The following is a 17,971-nucleotide window of genomic DNA, read 5'->3' on the forward strand; positions in this document are numbered from 1 at the left end:
TAAAAGAATAGTTTACGTGCAAAAAAACTCATCATTGACCAAGCGTTGAAATGTAAACATCCGGTTATCATAACAGCACATGTTTGTGAAATCGTCTGCAACTTTGGCACTTCTGTCTCAATTTGGTGTTACGTTTGTTAGAAGCATACAAACAGACGTAATGCCTCTCAAACTAGCAGCTAATTTAACAACGCTTTTTCCTGAAGTCAAATCAATAACAGAGCGCTACGAAAAAGCTAAGAAAGCAGGTTTCAATTATGTTGAATGCGCTTTTCCATTTGCAGAAACAAAAGAACAGCTACAAAATGTCAAAAAGAAATTAGGACTTGAGCATGTTTTATTTAATGGCTATCCAGGCATGTCATATTTCAGTCACTTATTTTTTTTAAACCCAGTGTAACTGCTAAGGTTCCCCTAAGCCCTTAGGCTAAGGTCAAAATCTAGAACATACAGTTGTATGATAAATCTTAGTCACATAGGCCAAGTTCACTTGAAACTCTACAGTCCACTTAAGAGTTTTAAGATTTACACGTGAAGGCACTAGAGTTCAATGCTATTCCAAACAACTCAAAGTAACTCTAGGGTAAGGAAGGCCCTGGTCAACTATGCATGAAAAAATGTGATTGGTTTGACATCATCAAGGATTTCTAGAGTTGTTTAACTCTGGCTCAGTAAGGGTTGGAACCAGGGTAATAGGGGTTTACTCTTGAGGTTTGAGTAAATTCAGATTGTTGAAACCCAAGTTAGTAAAGTTATAACTCTAGAGATTCAAGTGAACTCGCCCAAAGGTTTCATGCTTTGTGACATCACAACGTCCATTTACATAACATAAGAAATAACATAAAAAATGTGGCGCACACTTTAAAATAACCTGCTAAGCGGGTAATTTAGTGTGCACCACATTTTTGATGTTATTACTTTATAGACAGAAAAAATATTACAGTCATTCCTTACAATGTTAAATATTATTAATGCATATCTTTAACATGTTTAATAGTTGTTGGAATTAACCTTTTAGTGTAATGGGTTGTTGAATGCTTTGACCCAGAGTCCAAATGATAATTATGTCTTGAAAGTCTATTTTTTTCTGTGATGTTTCTATGTGTTAAATTAACTGTTATAAGTAAGTAAGTATATCATTTATTATAGTGACATGTGTAGTATATATAATATTACATAATAAGAATACAATAGTTAAATAAATTTACACCCGGCCCGTTGGACCTATAAGTCACTTTAATCCTAATGTTCAAATTTGCATTACGCAATGTGATTGTTACTTATAAAGAAGTTCCTTTCTTTTATAGAAAAATAAATTTAAATAATAAATTAAATAAATTTTAAAGGATCTGTCCTAAAATACATGAGACAAAATCTTTAACATGGCAAAAAGTAATGGAACGCATCTTGAACTATGAGGTACAGTCATATTCGAAAAGCAAGAATAAACATGTTTAACTTTAAGGGCATATCCAACAGTTTATTTCTGACGTTGATAATTTTTTCCCTTTAAGATATATAGGCTAATTTTACCTGCTTAAATCAAATATGTTATAAAAAAAAATACCTTAATGTGCTACTTTTTGTTTTCAAATGAGGTCGAAATTTCAGATATTTGCAAAATATTCGGAGTCATGGACGTATTTTTCCTTTTGACAGACATGCATAACTTTTTGGTTATGTCACAGTTTGACGTCGCGAAAATAACATCTTCCGTTAGCAACGTCATTACCTCCCCTGTAACTGTAACATATGCCCTTAAAAGGTCTTGAGCATCTCTGGGACAGGTGGTCCAAGTTGGACCAACTACAAAATGTACAAGAAAAGAAAATTATAATTTCAAAGTGGTTGCCTAGGAGTGATAATTCTACCCCCAAAATTAGCTAAATATTAAACTACATGTAAATAAAATTGATTTGCATTGTATTAGTAGTCCCTAGACTGTATGTTTACAGCACATACTACCCGAGGAGGATCTAACAAGATGTAGACATGGTAACAGAACTTTATTTCATGCTTTTTCTTTTGTATTTTGTTCTAAGAATAATTCTGTGTTTTATTAATTAAAGGTGACGTTAGAAAAGGTGACAGAGGCATTGCAGCATTACCTGACAGAAAAAAAGAATTCCAAGATAATGTGGACATTAATATACAGTATGCCAAAGCTTTGGATTGCAAAAGGTAAAGGGATGCTTTCTTGTAAGACATATTAAATGCATGTTACATCTTCTGACATCAGACTCGGATTTCTCTTGAACTGAATTTTAATGTGCGTATTGTTATGTGTTTACTTTACTACATTGGTTAGAGGTATAGGGGGAGGGTTGAGATCTCACAAACATGTTTAACCCCGCCGCATTTTTGCACCTGTCCCAAGTCAGGAGCCTCTGGCCTTTGTTAGTCTTGTATTATTTTAATTTTAGTTTCTTGTGTACAATTTGGAAATTAGTATGGCGTTCATTATCACTGGACTAGTATATATTTGTTTAGGGGCCAGCTGAGGGACGCCTCCGGGTGCGGGAATTTCTCGCTACATTGAAGACCTGTTGGTGACCCTCTGCTGTTGTTTTTTATTTGGTCGGGTTGTTGTCTCTTTGACACATTCCCCATTTCCATTCTCAATTTTATTATACTTATAACAACTGAAAATTGTTAAGGTTATCATATATTTACATGAAAAAGATTGTAAAGATATGTTAATACTACTGACTTAATTTGTTTTTTGATACTGAAAGCAAGAGATAATGTATTCAGTTTTTCTTGGGACTTATGATATTAGATTTACCTGAAATCAGTTCAAATTTTTTTTATTTTAACATTAAAAAAAAGGAGATGCGGTATGAGACAACTATCCATCAAAGACTAAAAGGCAAGGATGTAAACAGTAGTGACTTCAACGAAGAGCAAAACAATATTGTGTGTAGTAAGGAAAAGCTTTATAAAAATTGAGAAACAGTATAATGAAAGCAATAACTTATAAATTATTTAAACAATTTTTATTAAAGGTAGAGGATCAAAGTAAAAAAATCTTTTATTTATATCTTTTGATTATTTACATATAAACATTTATTCCAGAATCCATGTTATGGCAGGTGTAACAAAGGGATTGGACCAGACACTATGTGATGAGACTTATTTGGAGAATATTGCCTTGATTGCTGATAAATTTGCAAAAGTAAGAACAGAAAATTTGGTTTGATAAAAACATAATCATAACATGTTCATGGAAGATATGGGATAGAAAACATGAAAATAAGTAATTTATATAAAACACATGAACTTTAAGTTTTCCTAAATCAGAAAGAAATTGGCCAAATAAAATATCTGCGTATTTGCATTAATAGGGTATGATAAAGCAAAAAATGCCTTTAACTTACAACAACAGTTATCTTTCTTTATTTTCACAGGAAGGACTAACATGTATGATTGAGCCAATAAATGACAGTGTGACTATTCCAGGGTATTATTTAACAGATGTTCATAAAGGTAAATGGAATCAATACTTACCATGCTCATATAATACATTCTTAACTAATATTTTGATTGCTTATTATTCAAGTTCCAATAGGGCTCTGATATCAGATACTATTTCTTTTATTGGAAACCCTAGCCCAGTTATGTAAATGATTTAGCTGAGGTAGCATTTATATGTTGCAATTGAAAGAGAACTGCTAACTCAGCTAAACCACTTACATAATTTGGAGTCTACTACCTATATACAAATCTTATCTGATACCACAGCCCATTAGACTTTTTTCACATTACAGACTTTTGGAGTTTATATTTTTTCAAAAGGTTACCTATTCTTTGGTAGGACATCCTGGTACTTGGTTAATTAACAGTAACACTAATAAGTTATATCCAGCTTTTAAACGGTACAATTAAGAGGGGAAATAAACTGCTTTATTTTTTCCTATACACGAAAATAATATTAGAAAAACAGTTAACTTTCCCCAAAAATTAAACTGATTAAATGTTAGATTTTACTTCTTTTGGTTGCTCTTTCCTGACCGAGTACTAGGATGTCCAACCACAGATTAGGACACCTGTAGCAAAAAATGGAAAGCTCAAAGAGTCAAAAGTCAGTCAGATGAAAATAGTCTATTGGAACTTATACAACTCAATCCTCCAGATGGTGAACAATTTTTAATTGATTTTTTATGTTCTTCAGTGGCAAACTGTGTGATCTTGTACAATGGTATGTTGCTAATGTAAATAAATAATTAGAGATGTTAAGGTATATACCACCAAGTCCGCATCCAAACAAAACCATTAAGCAAGAAAGACATCACATTTTATGCTCTTGTTGACCTTGTTATATCTCACTGTCAGTTGATGAAGAGATTTCTTGTATGTGGAACCTTGTACAATTTTTTTCCAAATCATGTTTACTTAAAAAAGAGAAAAAATGAAAGACATTTAGGGGCAATAAAAAAACTTCTATAAAATAACCCCATACAAATGATAGAAACTCCTGTATACAGAAAACTGAAGATTGAGGAACATTGTCCCCACTTAAATTAAATTAATTAAGTGCATTCAATTTTTGAATGAAAATACCATCAACAGAAGCTTTATCTGTTGGTAAAATTTGTGTATTTTAGAATAACTCCAGAACTTGATGAACATGACCCACCTAGTAAATGATCAAGATAAACACTGAAATGTTGCAATCATCAAATCAAATTACAGTTCTTGAATGTTGTAGGTATCTAGTTGGTCAAATTTATTTAATTTTTTGTTTTGTCTTTCCAGCTGTTGAAATAATAAAGAAACTGAACAGATCAAATGTGAAGTTACAGTTTGTAAGTTTATGGTTCTCATATGGTGTAAAATTAACTAGATTAAATATTGAAAACAAAAATCTTATTTGAAATTAAATGGCAAACATGTAAACAAAGAAAAATATATATAAAAATGAAGGATAACAATCAAATATGTTTTTATTATGGCACTGAATCAATTGTTATTATAGATAAGAATGTTATTTTTCAAACATAAGAGGCTCAATGGATGTATAGATATAATTTTTTGTTTCATAAACATGTTTAGGCCAGACTCTTTCAACAAGAATAAACCATAAAAATAAATTTGGAATTTTCTTTTGAGTGGAGAGGGTATAAATGAAACGAACTGTCAATCCATATGCTTTATAAGTGGAATTCCTCTTAATCAACTAAATAAATACTGATGAAACTTGATACAGTTTGAGAACAGTACCTGAGGATGTGCTCAACATGAAAAGGGGAGATAATTTTATTTACTTATTTCAAAACACGAATTTACTAATTTCAGTACATAACAGTTTTATAGGGGAGGGGGTAAACATTTGTAAGATTGTACCTAATTTTAGTTTAAAACAAATAATACACCAAAGGAATAATACTCTGCTTTATCTTGGGAGTTTCTAAATTCACACATTTACAGAAAAATCAAGATGGCTTATAGAGTTGTATGCAGTGGTACTTTTACTATAAGTTGAGCAGTTAAACATGTGCATATTATTTGCATTGAAAAAGATATCTTTGAACTAACATATGCTGGAGTTATCAATAGATTATATCTAAAACTGACCATTTACCTACAAAATTAATCATTCATTGTAAAGAAAGGACTCTATTATATTAACATTTACAAACAGACATGGCATGGCAATCACACGACAATAGCAATCTTACAAAAATCTTACTAAAATAACAAGGTTGAAAGGGTCATTAATAATGTTTTGACTATATAAATATTTTGTGTACCACATTGGTATCAGTTTCTTGATGTGTATAAGGATATGGAAATTGACAACTTTTAAAAGAATATTTTCAAATGTGTTAAACCTCAAATAAGAACTATACACACATTTATCTTTTAGATCTCTCAAAGTTATTTTTCTTCAATATAATTTTTAGCTCACCTGGCCCGAAGGGCCAAGTGAGCTATTCCCATCACTTTGCGTCCGGCGTCCGTCGTCGTCGTCCGTCGTCCGGCGTCCGTCGTCCGTCGTCCGTCGTCGTCGTCCGTCGTCGTTAACTTTTACAAAAATCTTCTCCTCTGAAACTACTGGGCCAAATCAAACCAAACTTGGCCACAATCATCATTGGGGTATCTAGTTTAAAAAATGTGTGGCGTGACCCAGTCAACCAACCAAGATGGCCGCCACGGCTAAAAATAGAACATAGGGGTAAAATGCAGTTTTTGGCTTATAACTCAAAAACAAAAGCATTTAGAGCAAATCTGACATGGGGTAAAAATGTTTATCAGGTCAATTTCTATCTGCCCTGAAATTTTCAGATGAATCGGTCAATCGGTTGTTGGGTTGCTGCCCCTGAATTGGTAATTTTGAGGAAATTTTGCTGTTTTTGGTTATTATCTTGAATATTATTATAGATAGAGATAAACTGTAAACAGCAATAATGTTCGGCAAAGTAAGATCTACAAATAAGTCAACATGACCAAATTGGTCAGTTGACCCGTTTAGGAGTTATTGCCCTTTATAGTCAATTTTTAACCATTTTTCGTAAATTAAAGTAATCTTTTACAAAAATCTTCTCCTCTGAAACTACTGGGCCAAATTAATTCAAACTTGGCCACAATCATCTTTGGGGTATCTTGTTTAAAAAATGTGTGGCGTGGCCTGGTCAACCAACCAAGATGGCCGCCACCGCTAAAAATAGAACATAGGGGTAAAATGCAGTTTTTGGCTTATAACTCAAAAAACAAAGCATTTTGAGGAAATCTGACATGATATAAAAATGTTTAACAGGTCAAGATCTATCTTCTCTGAAATTTTCAGATGAATCGGTCAATGGGTTGTTGGGTTGCTGCCCCTGAATTGGTAATTTTGAGGAAATTTTGCTGTTTATGGTTATTATCTTGAATATTATTATAGATAGAGATAAACTGTAAACAGCAATAATGTTCAGCAAAGTAAGATCTACAAATAAGTCAACATGACCAAAATGGTCAGTTGACCCGTTTAGGAGTTATTGCCCTTTATAGTCAATTTTTAACCATTTTTCGTAAATTAAAGTTATCTTTTACAAAAAGCTTCTCCTCTGAAACTACTGGGTTAAATTAATTCAAACTTGGCCACAATCATCTTTGGGGTATCTAGTTTAAAAAATGTGTGGCGTGACCTGGTCAACCAACCAAGATGGCCGCCACCGCTAAAAATAGAACATAGGGGTAAAATGCAGTTTTTGGCTTATAACTCAAAAACCAAAGCATTTTGAGGAAATCTGACATGGGGATATAAATGTTTATCAGGTCAAGATCTATCTGCCCTGAAATTATCAGATGAATCGGTCAATCGGTTGTTGGGTTGCTGCCCCTGAATTGGTAATTTTGAGGAAATTTTGCTGTTTTTTGTTATTATCTTGAATATTATTATAGATAGAGATAAATTGTAAACAGCAATAATGTTCAGCAAAGTAAGATCTACAAATAAGTCAGCATGACCAAAATGGTCAGTTGACCCGTTTAGGAGTTATTGCCCTTTATAGTCAATCTTTAACCATTTTTCATAAATCTAAGTAATCTTTTACAAAATCTCCACTGAAACTACTAGGCCACAATCATCTTTGGGGTATCTAGTTTGAAAAATGTGTCCGATGACCTGGCCATTCAACCAGGCTAAAAATAGAACATAGGGGTAAAATGCAGTTTCTGGCTTATAACTATGAAACCAAAGCATCTAGAGCAAATCTGACAAGAAGTTAAATTGTTAATCAAGTCAATATCTATCTGCCCTGAATTTTTCAGATGAATTGGACAACTGGTTGTTGGGTTGCTGCCCTCCAATTGGTAATTTTTAAAGAAATTTTGCCGTTTTTGGTTATCTTGAATACTATTATAGATAGCGATAAACTGTAAACAGCAATAATGTTCAGCAAAGTAAGATCTACAAATAAGTCAACATGACCTAAATGGTCAATTGACCCCTTAAGGAGTTATTGCCCTTTATAGTCAATTTTTAACAATTTTCATTAATTTGGTAAATTTATGTAAATTTTTACCAAATATAGTTCTCTGTTACTAATGGGCAAAGTTCATTATAGATATAATTGTAAGAAGCAAAATCGTTCAGTAAAGTAAGAACTTCAAACACATCACCATCACTAAAATACAATTTTGTCATGAATCCATTTGTGTCCTTTGTTTAATATGCACATAGACCAAGGTGAGCGACACAGGCTCTTTAGAGCCTCTAGTTATTTTACCAGTTATATTTATGTTTTACAGGATTTCTTTCATATGCAGTTGTTACATGGAAACTTTACAGAGAATTTTAAGAAATATTATCAATATATAGGTATGATATGATGAAGATAAAATTGAGAATCGAACAGGGAATGTATCAAAGAGACAACAACCCAACCAAAGAGCAGAAAATAGCCCAAGGCAACCAATGTGTCTTCAACACAATAGTATAATTAATATTATAAGGTTATACACAATAGTATGATCAATATTGTAAGGTCATACGCAATTTATTAGCTCACCTGGCGTCCGTCGTCTTCCTGCGTCCGTCGTCGTTAACTTTTACAAAAATCTTCTCCTCTGAAACTGCTGGGCCAAATTTAACCAAACATGGCCAAAATCATTATTAGGGTATCTAGTTTAAAAATTGTGTCCGGTGACACGGCCAACCAACCAAGATGGCCGCCATGGCTAAAAATAGAACATAGGGGTAAAATGCAGTTTTTGGCTTATAACTCAAAAACCAAAGCATTTAGAGCAAATCTGACATGGGGTAAAATTGTTTTTCAGGTCAAGATCTATCTGCCCTGAAATTTTCAGATGAATCGAACAACCCGTTTATAGGTTGCTGCCCCTGAATTGGTAATTTTGAGAAAATTTTGCTGTTTTTGGTTATTATCTTGAATATTATTATAGATATAGATAAACTGTAAACAGCAAAAATGTTCAGCAAAGTAAGATCTACAAATAAGTCAACATGACCAAAATGGTCTGTTGACCCCTTTAGAAGTTATTGCCCTTTATAGTCAATTTTTAACCATTTTTCGTAAATCTTAATTATCTTTTACAAAAATCTTCTCCTCTGAAACTACTGGGCCAAATTAAACCAAACTTGGCCACAATCATCATTCGGGTATCTAGTTTAAAAATTGTGTCCGGTGATCCGGCCAACCAACCAAGATGGCCGCCATGGCTAAAAATAGAACATAGGGGTAAAATGCAGTTTTTGGCTTATCACTCAAAAACCGAAGCATATAGAGCAAATCTGACATGTAGTAAAATTGTGTATCAGGTCAAGATCTATCTGCCCTGAAATTTTGAGATGTATCGGACAACTCGTTGATAGGTTGCTGCCCCTGAATTGGTAATTTTAAGGAAATTTTGCTGTTTTTGGTTATTATCTTGAATATTATTATAGATAGAGATAAACTGTAAACAGCAAAAATGTTCAGTTAAGTATGATCTACAAATAAGTCAACATGACCAAAATGGTCTGTTGACCCCTTTAGGAGTTATTGCCCTTTATAGTCAATTTTTAACCATTTTTCGTAGATCTTAGTTATCTTTTACAAAAATCTTCTCCTCTGAAACTACTGGACCAGATTTAACCAAACATGGCCAAAATCATTATTAGGGTATCTAGTTTAAAAATTGTGTCCGGTGACCCGGCCAACCAACCAAGATGGCCGCCATGGCTAAAAATAGAACATAGGGGTAAAATGCAGTTTTGGCTTATCACTCAAAAACCAAAGCATTTAGAGCAAATCTGACATGTGGTAAAATTGTTTTTCAGGTCAAGATCTATCTGCCCTGAAATTTTCAGATGAATCGAACAACCCGTTTATAGGTTGCTGCCCCTGAATTGGTAATTTTGAGAAAATTTTGCTGTTTTTGGTTATTATCTTGAATATTATTATAGATATAGATAAACTGTAAACAGCAAAAATGTTCAGCAAAGTAAGATCTACAAATAAGTCAACATGACCAAAATGGTCTGTTGACCCCTTTAGAAGTTATTGCCCTTTATAGTCAATTTTTAACCATTTTTCGTAAATCTTAATTATCTTTTACAAAAATCTTCTCCTCTGAAACTACTGGGCCAAATTAAACCAAACTTGGCCACAATCATCATTCGGGTATCTAGTTTAAAAATTGTGTCCGGTGATCCGGCCAACCAACCAAGATGGCCGCCATGGCTAAAAATAGAACATAGGGGTAAAATGCAGTTTTTGGCTTATCACTCAAAAACCGAAGCATATAGAGCAAATCTGACATGTAGTAAAATTGTGTATCAGGTCAAGATCTATCTGCCCTGAAATTTTGAGATGTATCGGACAACTCGTTGATAGGTTGCTGCCCCTGAATTGGTAATTTTAAGGAAATTTTGCTGTTTTTGGTTATTATCTTGAATATTATTATAGATAGAGATAAACTGTAAACAGCAAAAATGTTCAGTTAAGTATGATCTACAAATAAGTCAACATGACCAAAATGGTCTGTTGACCCCTTTAGGAGTTATTGCCCTTTATAGTCAATTTTTAACCATTTTTCGTAGATCTTAGTTATCTTTTACAAAAATCTTCTCCTCTGAAACTACTGGACCAGATTTAACCAAACATGGCCAAAATCATTATTAGGGTATCTAGTTTAAAAATTGTGTCCGGTGACCCGGCCAACCAACCAAGATGGCCGCCATGGCTAAAAATAGAACATAGGGGTAAAATGCAGTTTTGGCTTATCACTCAAAAACCAAAGCATTTAGAGCAAATCTGACATGTGGTAAAATTGTTTATCAGGTCAAGATCTATCTGCAACAACAAAAGAAAGAGAGTTTTTAACGACCTCAGCTGGCTATACAACCGTTGCACAATCAACTGAATTTTGCAGAAATCATTTATAGGATAGATTGCCCATATATGATAATTTTTTATTACCTTTTTAGCTCACCTGGCCCAAAGGGCCAAGTGAGCTTTTCTCATCACTTGGCGTCCGGCGTCCGGCGTCGTCCGTCGTCGTCGTCGTCGTCGTCCTGCGTTAACTTTTACAAAAATCTTCTCCTTTGAAACTACTGGGCCAAATTTAACCAAACTTGGCCACAATCATCATTGGGGTATCTAGTTTAAAAAATGTGTCCGGTGACCCGGCCAACCAACCAAGATGGCCGCCATGGCTAAAAATAGAACATAGGGGTAAAATGCAGTTTTTGGCTTATAACTCAAAAACCAAAGCATTTAGAGCAAATCTGACATGGGGTAATATTGTTCAACAGGTCAAGATCTATCTGCCCTGAAATTTTCAGTTGAATCGGACATTTCGTTGTTTGGTTGCTGCCCCTGAAATGGTAATTTTAAGGAAATTTTGCTGTTTTTGGTTATTATCTTGAATATTATTATAGATAGAGATAAACTGTAAACAGCAATAATGTTCAGCAAAGTAAGATCTACAAATAAGTCAACATGACCAAAATGGTCAGATGACCACTTTAGGAGTTATTGCCCTTTATAGTCAATTTTTAACCATTTTTCGTAAATCTTAGTAATCTTTTAGAAAAATCTTCTCCTCTGAAACTACTGGGTCAAATTTAACCAAACTTGGCCATAATCATCATTGGGGTATCTAGTTTAAAAAATGTGTCCGGTGCCCCGCCCAACCAACCAAGATGGCCGCCATGGCTAAAAATAGAACATAGGGGTAAAATGCAGTTTTTGGCTTATAACTCAAAAACCAAAGCATTTAGAGCAAATCTGACACACAGTAAAATTGTTCATCAGGTCAAGATCTATCTGCCCTGAAATTTTCAGATGAATCAGACATTCCGTTGTTGGGTTGCTGCCCCTGAAATGGTAATTTTAAGGAAATTTTGCTGTTTTTGGTTATTATCTTGAATATTATTATAGATAGAGATAAACTGTAAACAGCAATAATGTTCAGCAAAGTAAGATCTACAAATAAGTCAACATGATCAAAATGGTCAGTTGACCACTTTAGGAGTTATTGCCCTTTATAGTCAATTTTTAACCATTTTTCGTAAATCTTAGTAATCTTTTAGAAAAATCTTCTCCTCTGAAACTACTGGGTCAAATTTAACCAAACTTGGCCATAATCATCATTGGGGTATCTAGTTTAAAAAATGTGTCCGGTGCCCCGCCCAACCAACCAAGATGGCCGCCATGGCTAAAAATAGAACATAGGGGTAAAATGCAGTTTTTGGCTTATAACTCAAAAACCAAAGCATTTAGAGCAAATCTGACACACAGTAAAATTGTTCATCAGGTCAAGATCTATCTGCCCTGAAATTTTCAGATGAATCAGACATTCCGTTGTTGGGTTGCTGCCCCTGAAATGGTAATTTTAAGGAAATTTTGCTGTTTTTGGTTATTATCTTGAATATTATTATAGATAGAGATAAACTGTAAACAGCAATAATGTTCAGCAAAGTAAGATCTACAAATAAGTCAACATGACCAAAATGGTCAGATGACCACTTTAGGAGTTATTGCCCTTTATAGTCAATTTTTAACCATTTTTCGTAAATCTTAGTAATCTTTTAGAAAAATCTTCTCCTCTGAAACTACTAGGCCAAATTTAACCAAACTTGGCCATAATCATCATTGGGGTATCTAGTTTAAAAAATGTGTCCGGTGACCCGGCCAACGAACCAAGATGGCCGCCATGGCTAAAAATAGAACATAGGGGTAAAATGCAGTTTTTGGCTTATAACTCAAAAACCAAAGCATTTAGAGCAAATCTGACATAGGGGGGTAAAATTGTTCATTAGGTCAAGATCTATCTGCCCTGAAATTTTCAGATGAATCAGACATTCCTTTGTTGGGTTGCTGCCCCTGAAATGGTAATTTTAAGGAAATTTTGCTGTTTTTGGTTATTATCTTGAATATTATTATAGATAGAGATAAACTGTAAACAGCAATAATGTTCAGCAAAGTAAGATCTACAAATAAGTCAACATTACCAAAATGGTCAGATGACCACTTTAGGAGTTATTGCCCTTTATAGTCAATTTTTAACCATTTTTCGTAAATCTTAGTAATCTTTTAGAAAAATCTTCTCCTCTGAAACTACTGGGCCAAATTTAACCAAACTTGGCCATAATCATCATTGGGGTATATAGTTTAAAAAATGTGTCCGGTGACCCGGCCAACGAACCAAGATGGCCGCCATGGCTAAAAATAGAACATAGGGGTAAAATGCAGTTTTTGGCTTATAACTCAAAAACCAAAGCATTTAGAGCAATCTGCCATGTGGTAAAATTGTTTATTAGGTCAAGATCTATCTGCCCTGAAATTTTCAGATGAATCGGACCACCCGTTATGGGGTTGCTGCCCCTGAATTGGTAATTTTAAGGAAATTTTGCAGTTTTTGGTTGTTATCTTGAATATTATTATAGATAGAGATAAACTGTAAACAGCAATAATGTACAGCAAAGTAAGAACTAAAAATAAGTCAGTAGGACCAAAATAGTCAATTGACCCCCTAAGGAGTTATTGCCCTTCATAGTCAATTTTTAACAATTTTCTTAAAATTTGAAGATTTTCAATAACATTTTCCACAGAAAGTACTGTTATAGATAGAGATAATTGTAAGCAGCAAGAATGTTTAGTAAAGTAAGATCTACAAACACATCACCATCATCAAAACACAATATTGTCATGAATCCATCTGTGTCTATTGTTTGATATTCACATAGACCAAGGTGAGCGACACAGGCTCTTTAGAGCCTCTAGTTGTTTTTTTTTTGGCAAAGGCGGGGGGGGGGTTGCGCAACAACAAAACTACTTCACAACTTTCTCATTACTTTGCATTTCTTGTTAGATAAATTTTACAAAAATTCTCCCCTGAACAACTGTCGGATTTAAACAAACTTGGTTTAAATCACCACTAGGATATCCAGGGACCACTGTGTATGATGACCCTACCTGCCCACATGGCTGAAATAAAACATAGGTTTCAAATGCACTTTTTAGTATTATATCTCTGAAACTAAACAACAGTACAACAGTTGCATTTATCATGCAACAATTGTAAATAAAAATATCAGGTGAGCGACACAGGGTCCTTGGACCCTCTAGTTTTATTTGTTGGATCTAAACTCAGATTGATACATGTATAAATTCATTTTAATTTCTTCAGTGGGCTAAAATGCAACTTTGAAAAAGAAAAAAAAATAACTCTTCTTCACATGTATAAAATTATTAGATGTAGAAAGTCCCCATGTTTGTTTTATTATAATAGTCAAGCAGTCATTGTACAGGACAGTTGTTGAATCAGATTACCATACATACTCATATATGACATCAGGTTCATGCTATCTTTTCCACCTTTAAAATAAACCAAAATTACTTAAATCAGAATATTTTGAAAATTATGTTACCTTGTAATTTAATTCTCAATCATTGGTTGTGGCAGAAGGAATTAATATTGTACCTAATTTTCATTGTTGTAATTTTATGACACTATTTTAGATCATATACAAGTAGCACAAGCACCAGATCGAATTGAACCAGGATTTCCAGGAGAAGTAGATTATTCCTATGTCTTTAAACTCTTAGAAGACCATGGATATGAGGGTTATGTTGGTTTGGAATACATGCCAAGAGGTAAACTTTCAAACAGAAAATAAAATAAAACACATCAGCAATCATAATGCTTATATATAAATATAAGACGATTTGGTATGAGTGCCAACGAGACAACTATCCATCCAAGTCACAATTTGTAAAAGTAAACCATTATATTAGCATGCTCTGCTCAAGTAAAGGATACATTGGATTTATATTGTCCAAGTTTATTAGTTCAAATTAAAGTTTTTAAAGGAGTAGGTTGGTAAGGGCAGATTTTGGCCTCAAATTTCTGGTTAATCTGATGAAAGATTTTGGACAATTTTAAAACACTTAAGTGTCTACTTCAGTCGATTCAATTAGTAAATGTGAAAGATTTGAACTGATTTAGTCATTAAAGACGCTCAAATTCAAGCTAAAATATGAAAAATCTATCAAAAATGCCATAATATGTCACTTTGCAGAAGGTTTTAAATAATTCATTCAAAAATGAAAGTGGCCGAATCCATATTCACTCTCAACCTTTATATATGTTATGTATTATCATCAAATACAACTTGCATTTAAAAATAATTTAAAAATAAGAATGAACACAAATGAGGCCACTTCCATTTATGACAGAAACCTTCTAAAATTTAACTCAAATGCTATTATTGCATTTAAAATCTTACCATCTTTAAAATGTTAAACTGTGTTTGACAGCATCTGTTGTACTGTCCAATATATTAGTTATTAGTTTTATGTATTTAAATATTGTAGAAAATATTTTATATTTTTATATTTAATATGTTCTAGGGGACACTATGGAAGGACTTAAATGGTTAAAGGAGATGAACATGACCTTGTAAAACAAAAATGGAGAAAAATAGAGATGGACATTTTATATACAAGAGTTTATAGTTATATTTTAGTAATATTTGATATAGGTTGTCAATTTGTGGATGTGTGGGGAGGGGAGAATAGATGACTTTTCTGCGATATTTTTTTAAATAGCATAGAAAAACCTTTGGACAATAATTTGTGTACTATTTTTTATTTCATTTTCAATTGAAAAAAAAGTAGAAACACCTTTATTATTAATGTATTAGATGTAGTAATAACTAAGCTAAATTAATTTATGTACTACTTTTTATTTCATTTTCAATTTAATTTTGTCTCTGTATTGAATGAAAGCTGTTTTTATTTTTTTATTGCAGAAATATTTTATTACATTTGAAAAACATTTAAATGAGATGAACATTTATTTAAGGTATATTTCATGAATTATAAGTGTTTGTGAAATTAAAAGAATGAAGATGAACTGTGATAAATTCAGAAAATGTTTCGGGAAATTGTGATTTTGTTTTTTTAAGTATTTGATATGACAATAATGACATGTACTAAATTTTGTAAGCAATTGAACAATTGTTGTCTTTTTATACTATTTTATATTTCTAATCAGAAATTAATTTACTAAAGTTGAAATAAAAGTAACTTATTGAACTAAATGCTTTACTAAATGCCTGGAATATACAAATAAGGAGATGCCATATGATTGGCATCAGACAACTACTTATCAGAGCCTAAGCAACTTTAGGTCCCTGTACAGCATTCAACTATAAGCTAAAAACAATAACCAAAGATAACAACAATGATAGAATGAAAGAAATTTTTAGTGAGGTAGCTTACTTATACAAAGCCTTTCTATCTTTAAAGAACAAATATAAGGAAATAGTTTATAGTGACCAACTAGCACAGTTTTTATGCCCCACCTACGATAGTAGAGGGGCATTATGTTTTCTGGTCTGTACGTCCGTTCATCTGTCCGTTCGTTCGTCTGTTCGTTCGTCCGTCTGTTTGTCCGTTCGTCCTGCTTCAGGTTAAAGTTTTTGGTCAAGGTAGTTTTTGATGAAGTTGAAGTCCAATCAACTTGAAACTTAGTACACATGTTCCCTATGATATAATCTTTCTAATTTAAATGCCAAATTAAAGTTTTGACTCCAATTTCACAGTCCACTGAACATGTAAAAATGACAGTGCAAGTGGGGCATCCGTGTACTGTGGACACATTCTTGTTTTTATATAAATAAAAAGATGTTGTATGAGTGCCAATTAAAATTAAATTCAAACAGGAAAACAAACAGTCTAATCTATATGTAAAAGATTTAAACAAGAAACACCTATGAATCACAACAACAAAGGACAACCACTGAAAAATAGGCTCCTGACTTTGCTTTGCCTTGCTTTGGCAAAGTTAAAAAAGCAAGACTTAGGAATGTGGTTTCTGTTGGTGTATGGGGAAGCACTTGTGGTAGATATATGATAATTGTTATGCAATTGTACAAGGATTTGATTGGAATTTTTCATTTCCATGGAGGTTATTTGGCTCTGCACCTTCAGTCATGTTTCCACTTTAATTTGAACATTTGCACTTTACTTCAAGCATAACAAAAGACAAGACATATCTCTGTGTCAACAGTTTATTCTGTAGGTATGATCTTTCCTGTATCATTGCAGTAATATGGTCTTACAAACAATGTCCTGGTTAAAAGAATTTAAAAAAGTTCACATGGCCTCTAGCTGGTTATCTCTAAAAAAGATGTTTACACCAAAAAATCATTAAGCATTTCTCTCTCTCCCTATTTTTAATCGTATAAACAAGTTTGTTTCCAATCACATGCAAGGTACTTGAGCCTTCATTGGGAAACCTCTTTTCTGTATTTATTCATAATTTTCTGTACACTGGTATATAGAGAAAAGACAGTTATTTTGATTACTAAAACAAATACATTTTGTTTATCTGGTTACCAATTAGTCCACATTAACAAAGTAAACAGGTAATATTCAAAGATAGGGATTCACATGGATATGCCTACAACTATTTAATATTTAGGTGGCAGGTACCATTTTTGGTGTACCAAAACATGTCCCACGCAAAAATTTTGTTATGGTTAAGCATTGAGGTATATAATTGCATCATGTGGACTGAAAAAATAAATGAATGTAAATTCTAGGCTATTGTACTACACAAGTAAGTAGTTGCATACATAGGTTGGGGATTTCCTTTACATATGGGTCCAATCAGATGTCAAAATTGTGGTCTCTTCACTTGACGGCATCCAATCAAAGTGGGGAAAAAATTCAGTTTTATGTAAACAAAAATATCTGGAGATTTTGATGGTAAGGATAGGTTTGGACAAGGCTCTAATTCACTGAATATCCTTTATCTCTTGAATTTTGCCTAAAATTCTTGTCGACTTTTAGCAGGATTCTGCTGGCTAGGATTAGATTGGTATCAGAGCATCACATTTTTTGCTTTATTTGCAATGCATTTATAAATTTTAAAATCTCCATGCTGGACAGACACCCAAATTTAAAGGTTTTCTATATATTTACATCAGCACACACACATCTTAGTTCCTTGAAACCATACATTTTATTTG

The 17,971-nt window shown here is 33.1% G+C and overlaps 1 protein-coding gene across 1 annotated transcript; it reads left to right on the forward strand.

Moving 5' to 3' along the window:
- Positions 1-39: 39 nt before the first annotated feature.
- Positions 40-16,036, forward strand: LOC143080799 (putative hydroxypyruvate isomerase). Its single transcript, XM_076256841.1, has 8 exons — positions 40-356; positions 2,070-2,181; positions 3,076-3,175; positions 3,408-3,486; positions 4,756-4,805; positions 8,236-8,305; positions 14,454-14,588; positions 15,345-16,036. The coding sequence occupies exons 1-8, from the start codon at positions 80-82 to the stop codon at positions 15,395-15,397; spliced, it is 876 nt and encodes a 291-aa protein (XP_076112956.1). The 5' UTR covers positions 40-79; the 3' UTR covers positions 15,398-16,036.
- Positions 16,037-17,971: the final 1,935 nt, after the last annotated feature.

This window comes from Mytilus galloprovincialis, chromosome 1 (genome assembly GCF_965363235.1).
Source record: "Mytilus galloprovincialis chromosome 1, xbMytGall1.hap1.1, whole genome shotgun sequence".
Lineage (NCBI taxonomy): Eukaryota > Metazoa > Mollusca > Bivalvia > Mytilida > Mytilidae > Mytilus > Mytilus galloprovincialis.

Excerpts from the sequence above, each read along its gene's own strand:
- LOC143080799 (XM_076256841.1), top strand. The coding sequence starts at position 80 with ATGTTTGTGAAATCGTCTGCAACTTTGGCACTTCTGTCTCAATTTGGT. Across the intron at positions 357-2,069 it reads TTTATTTAATGGCTATCCAG|GTGACGTTAGAAAAGGTGAC; the intron begins GCATGTCATATT and ends TATTAATTAAAG. Across the intron at positions 3,487-4,755 it reads TTTAACAGATGTTCATAAAG|CTGTTGAAATAATAAAGAAA; the intron begins GTAAATGGAATC and ends TTGTCTTTCCAG.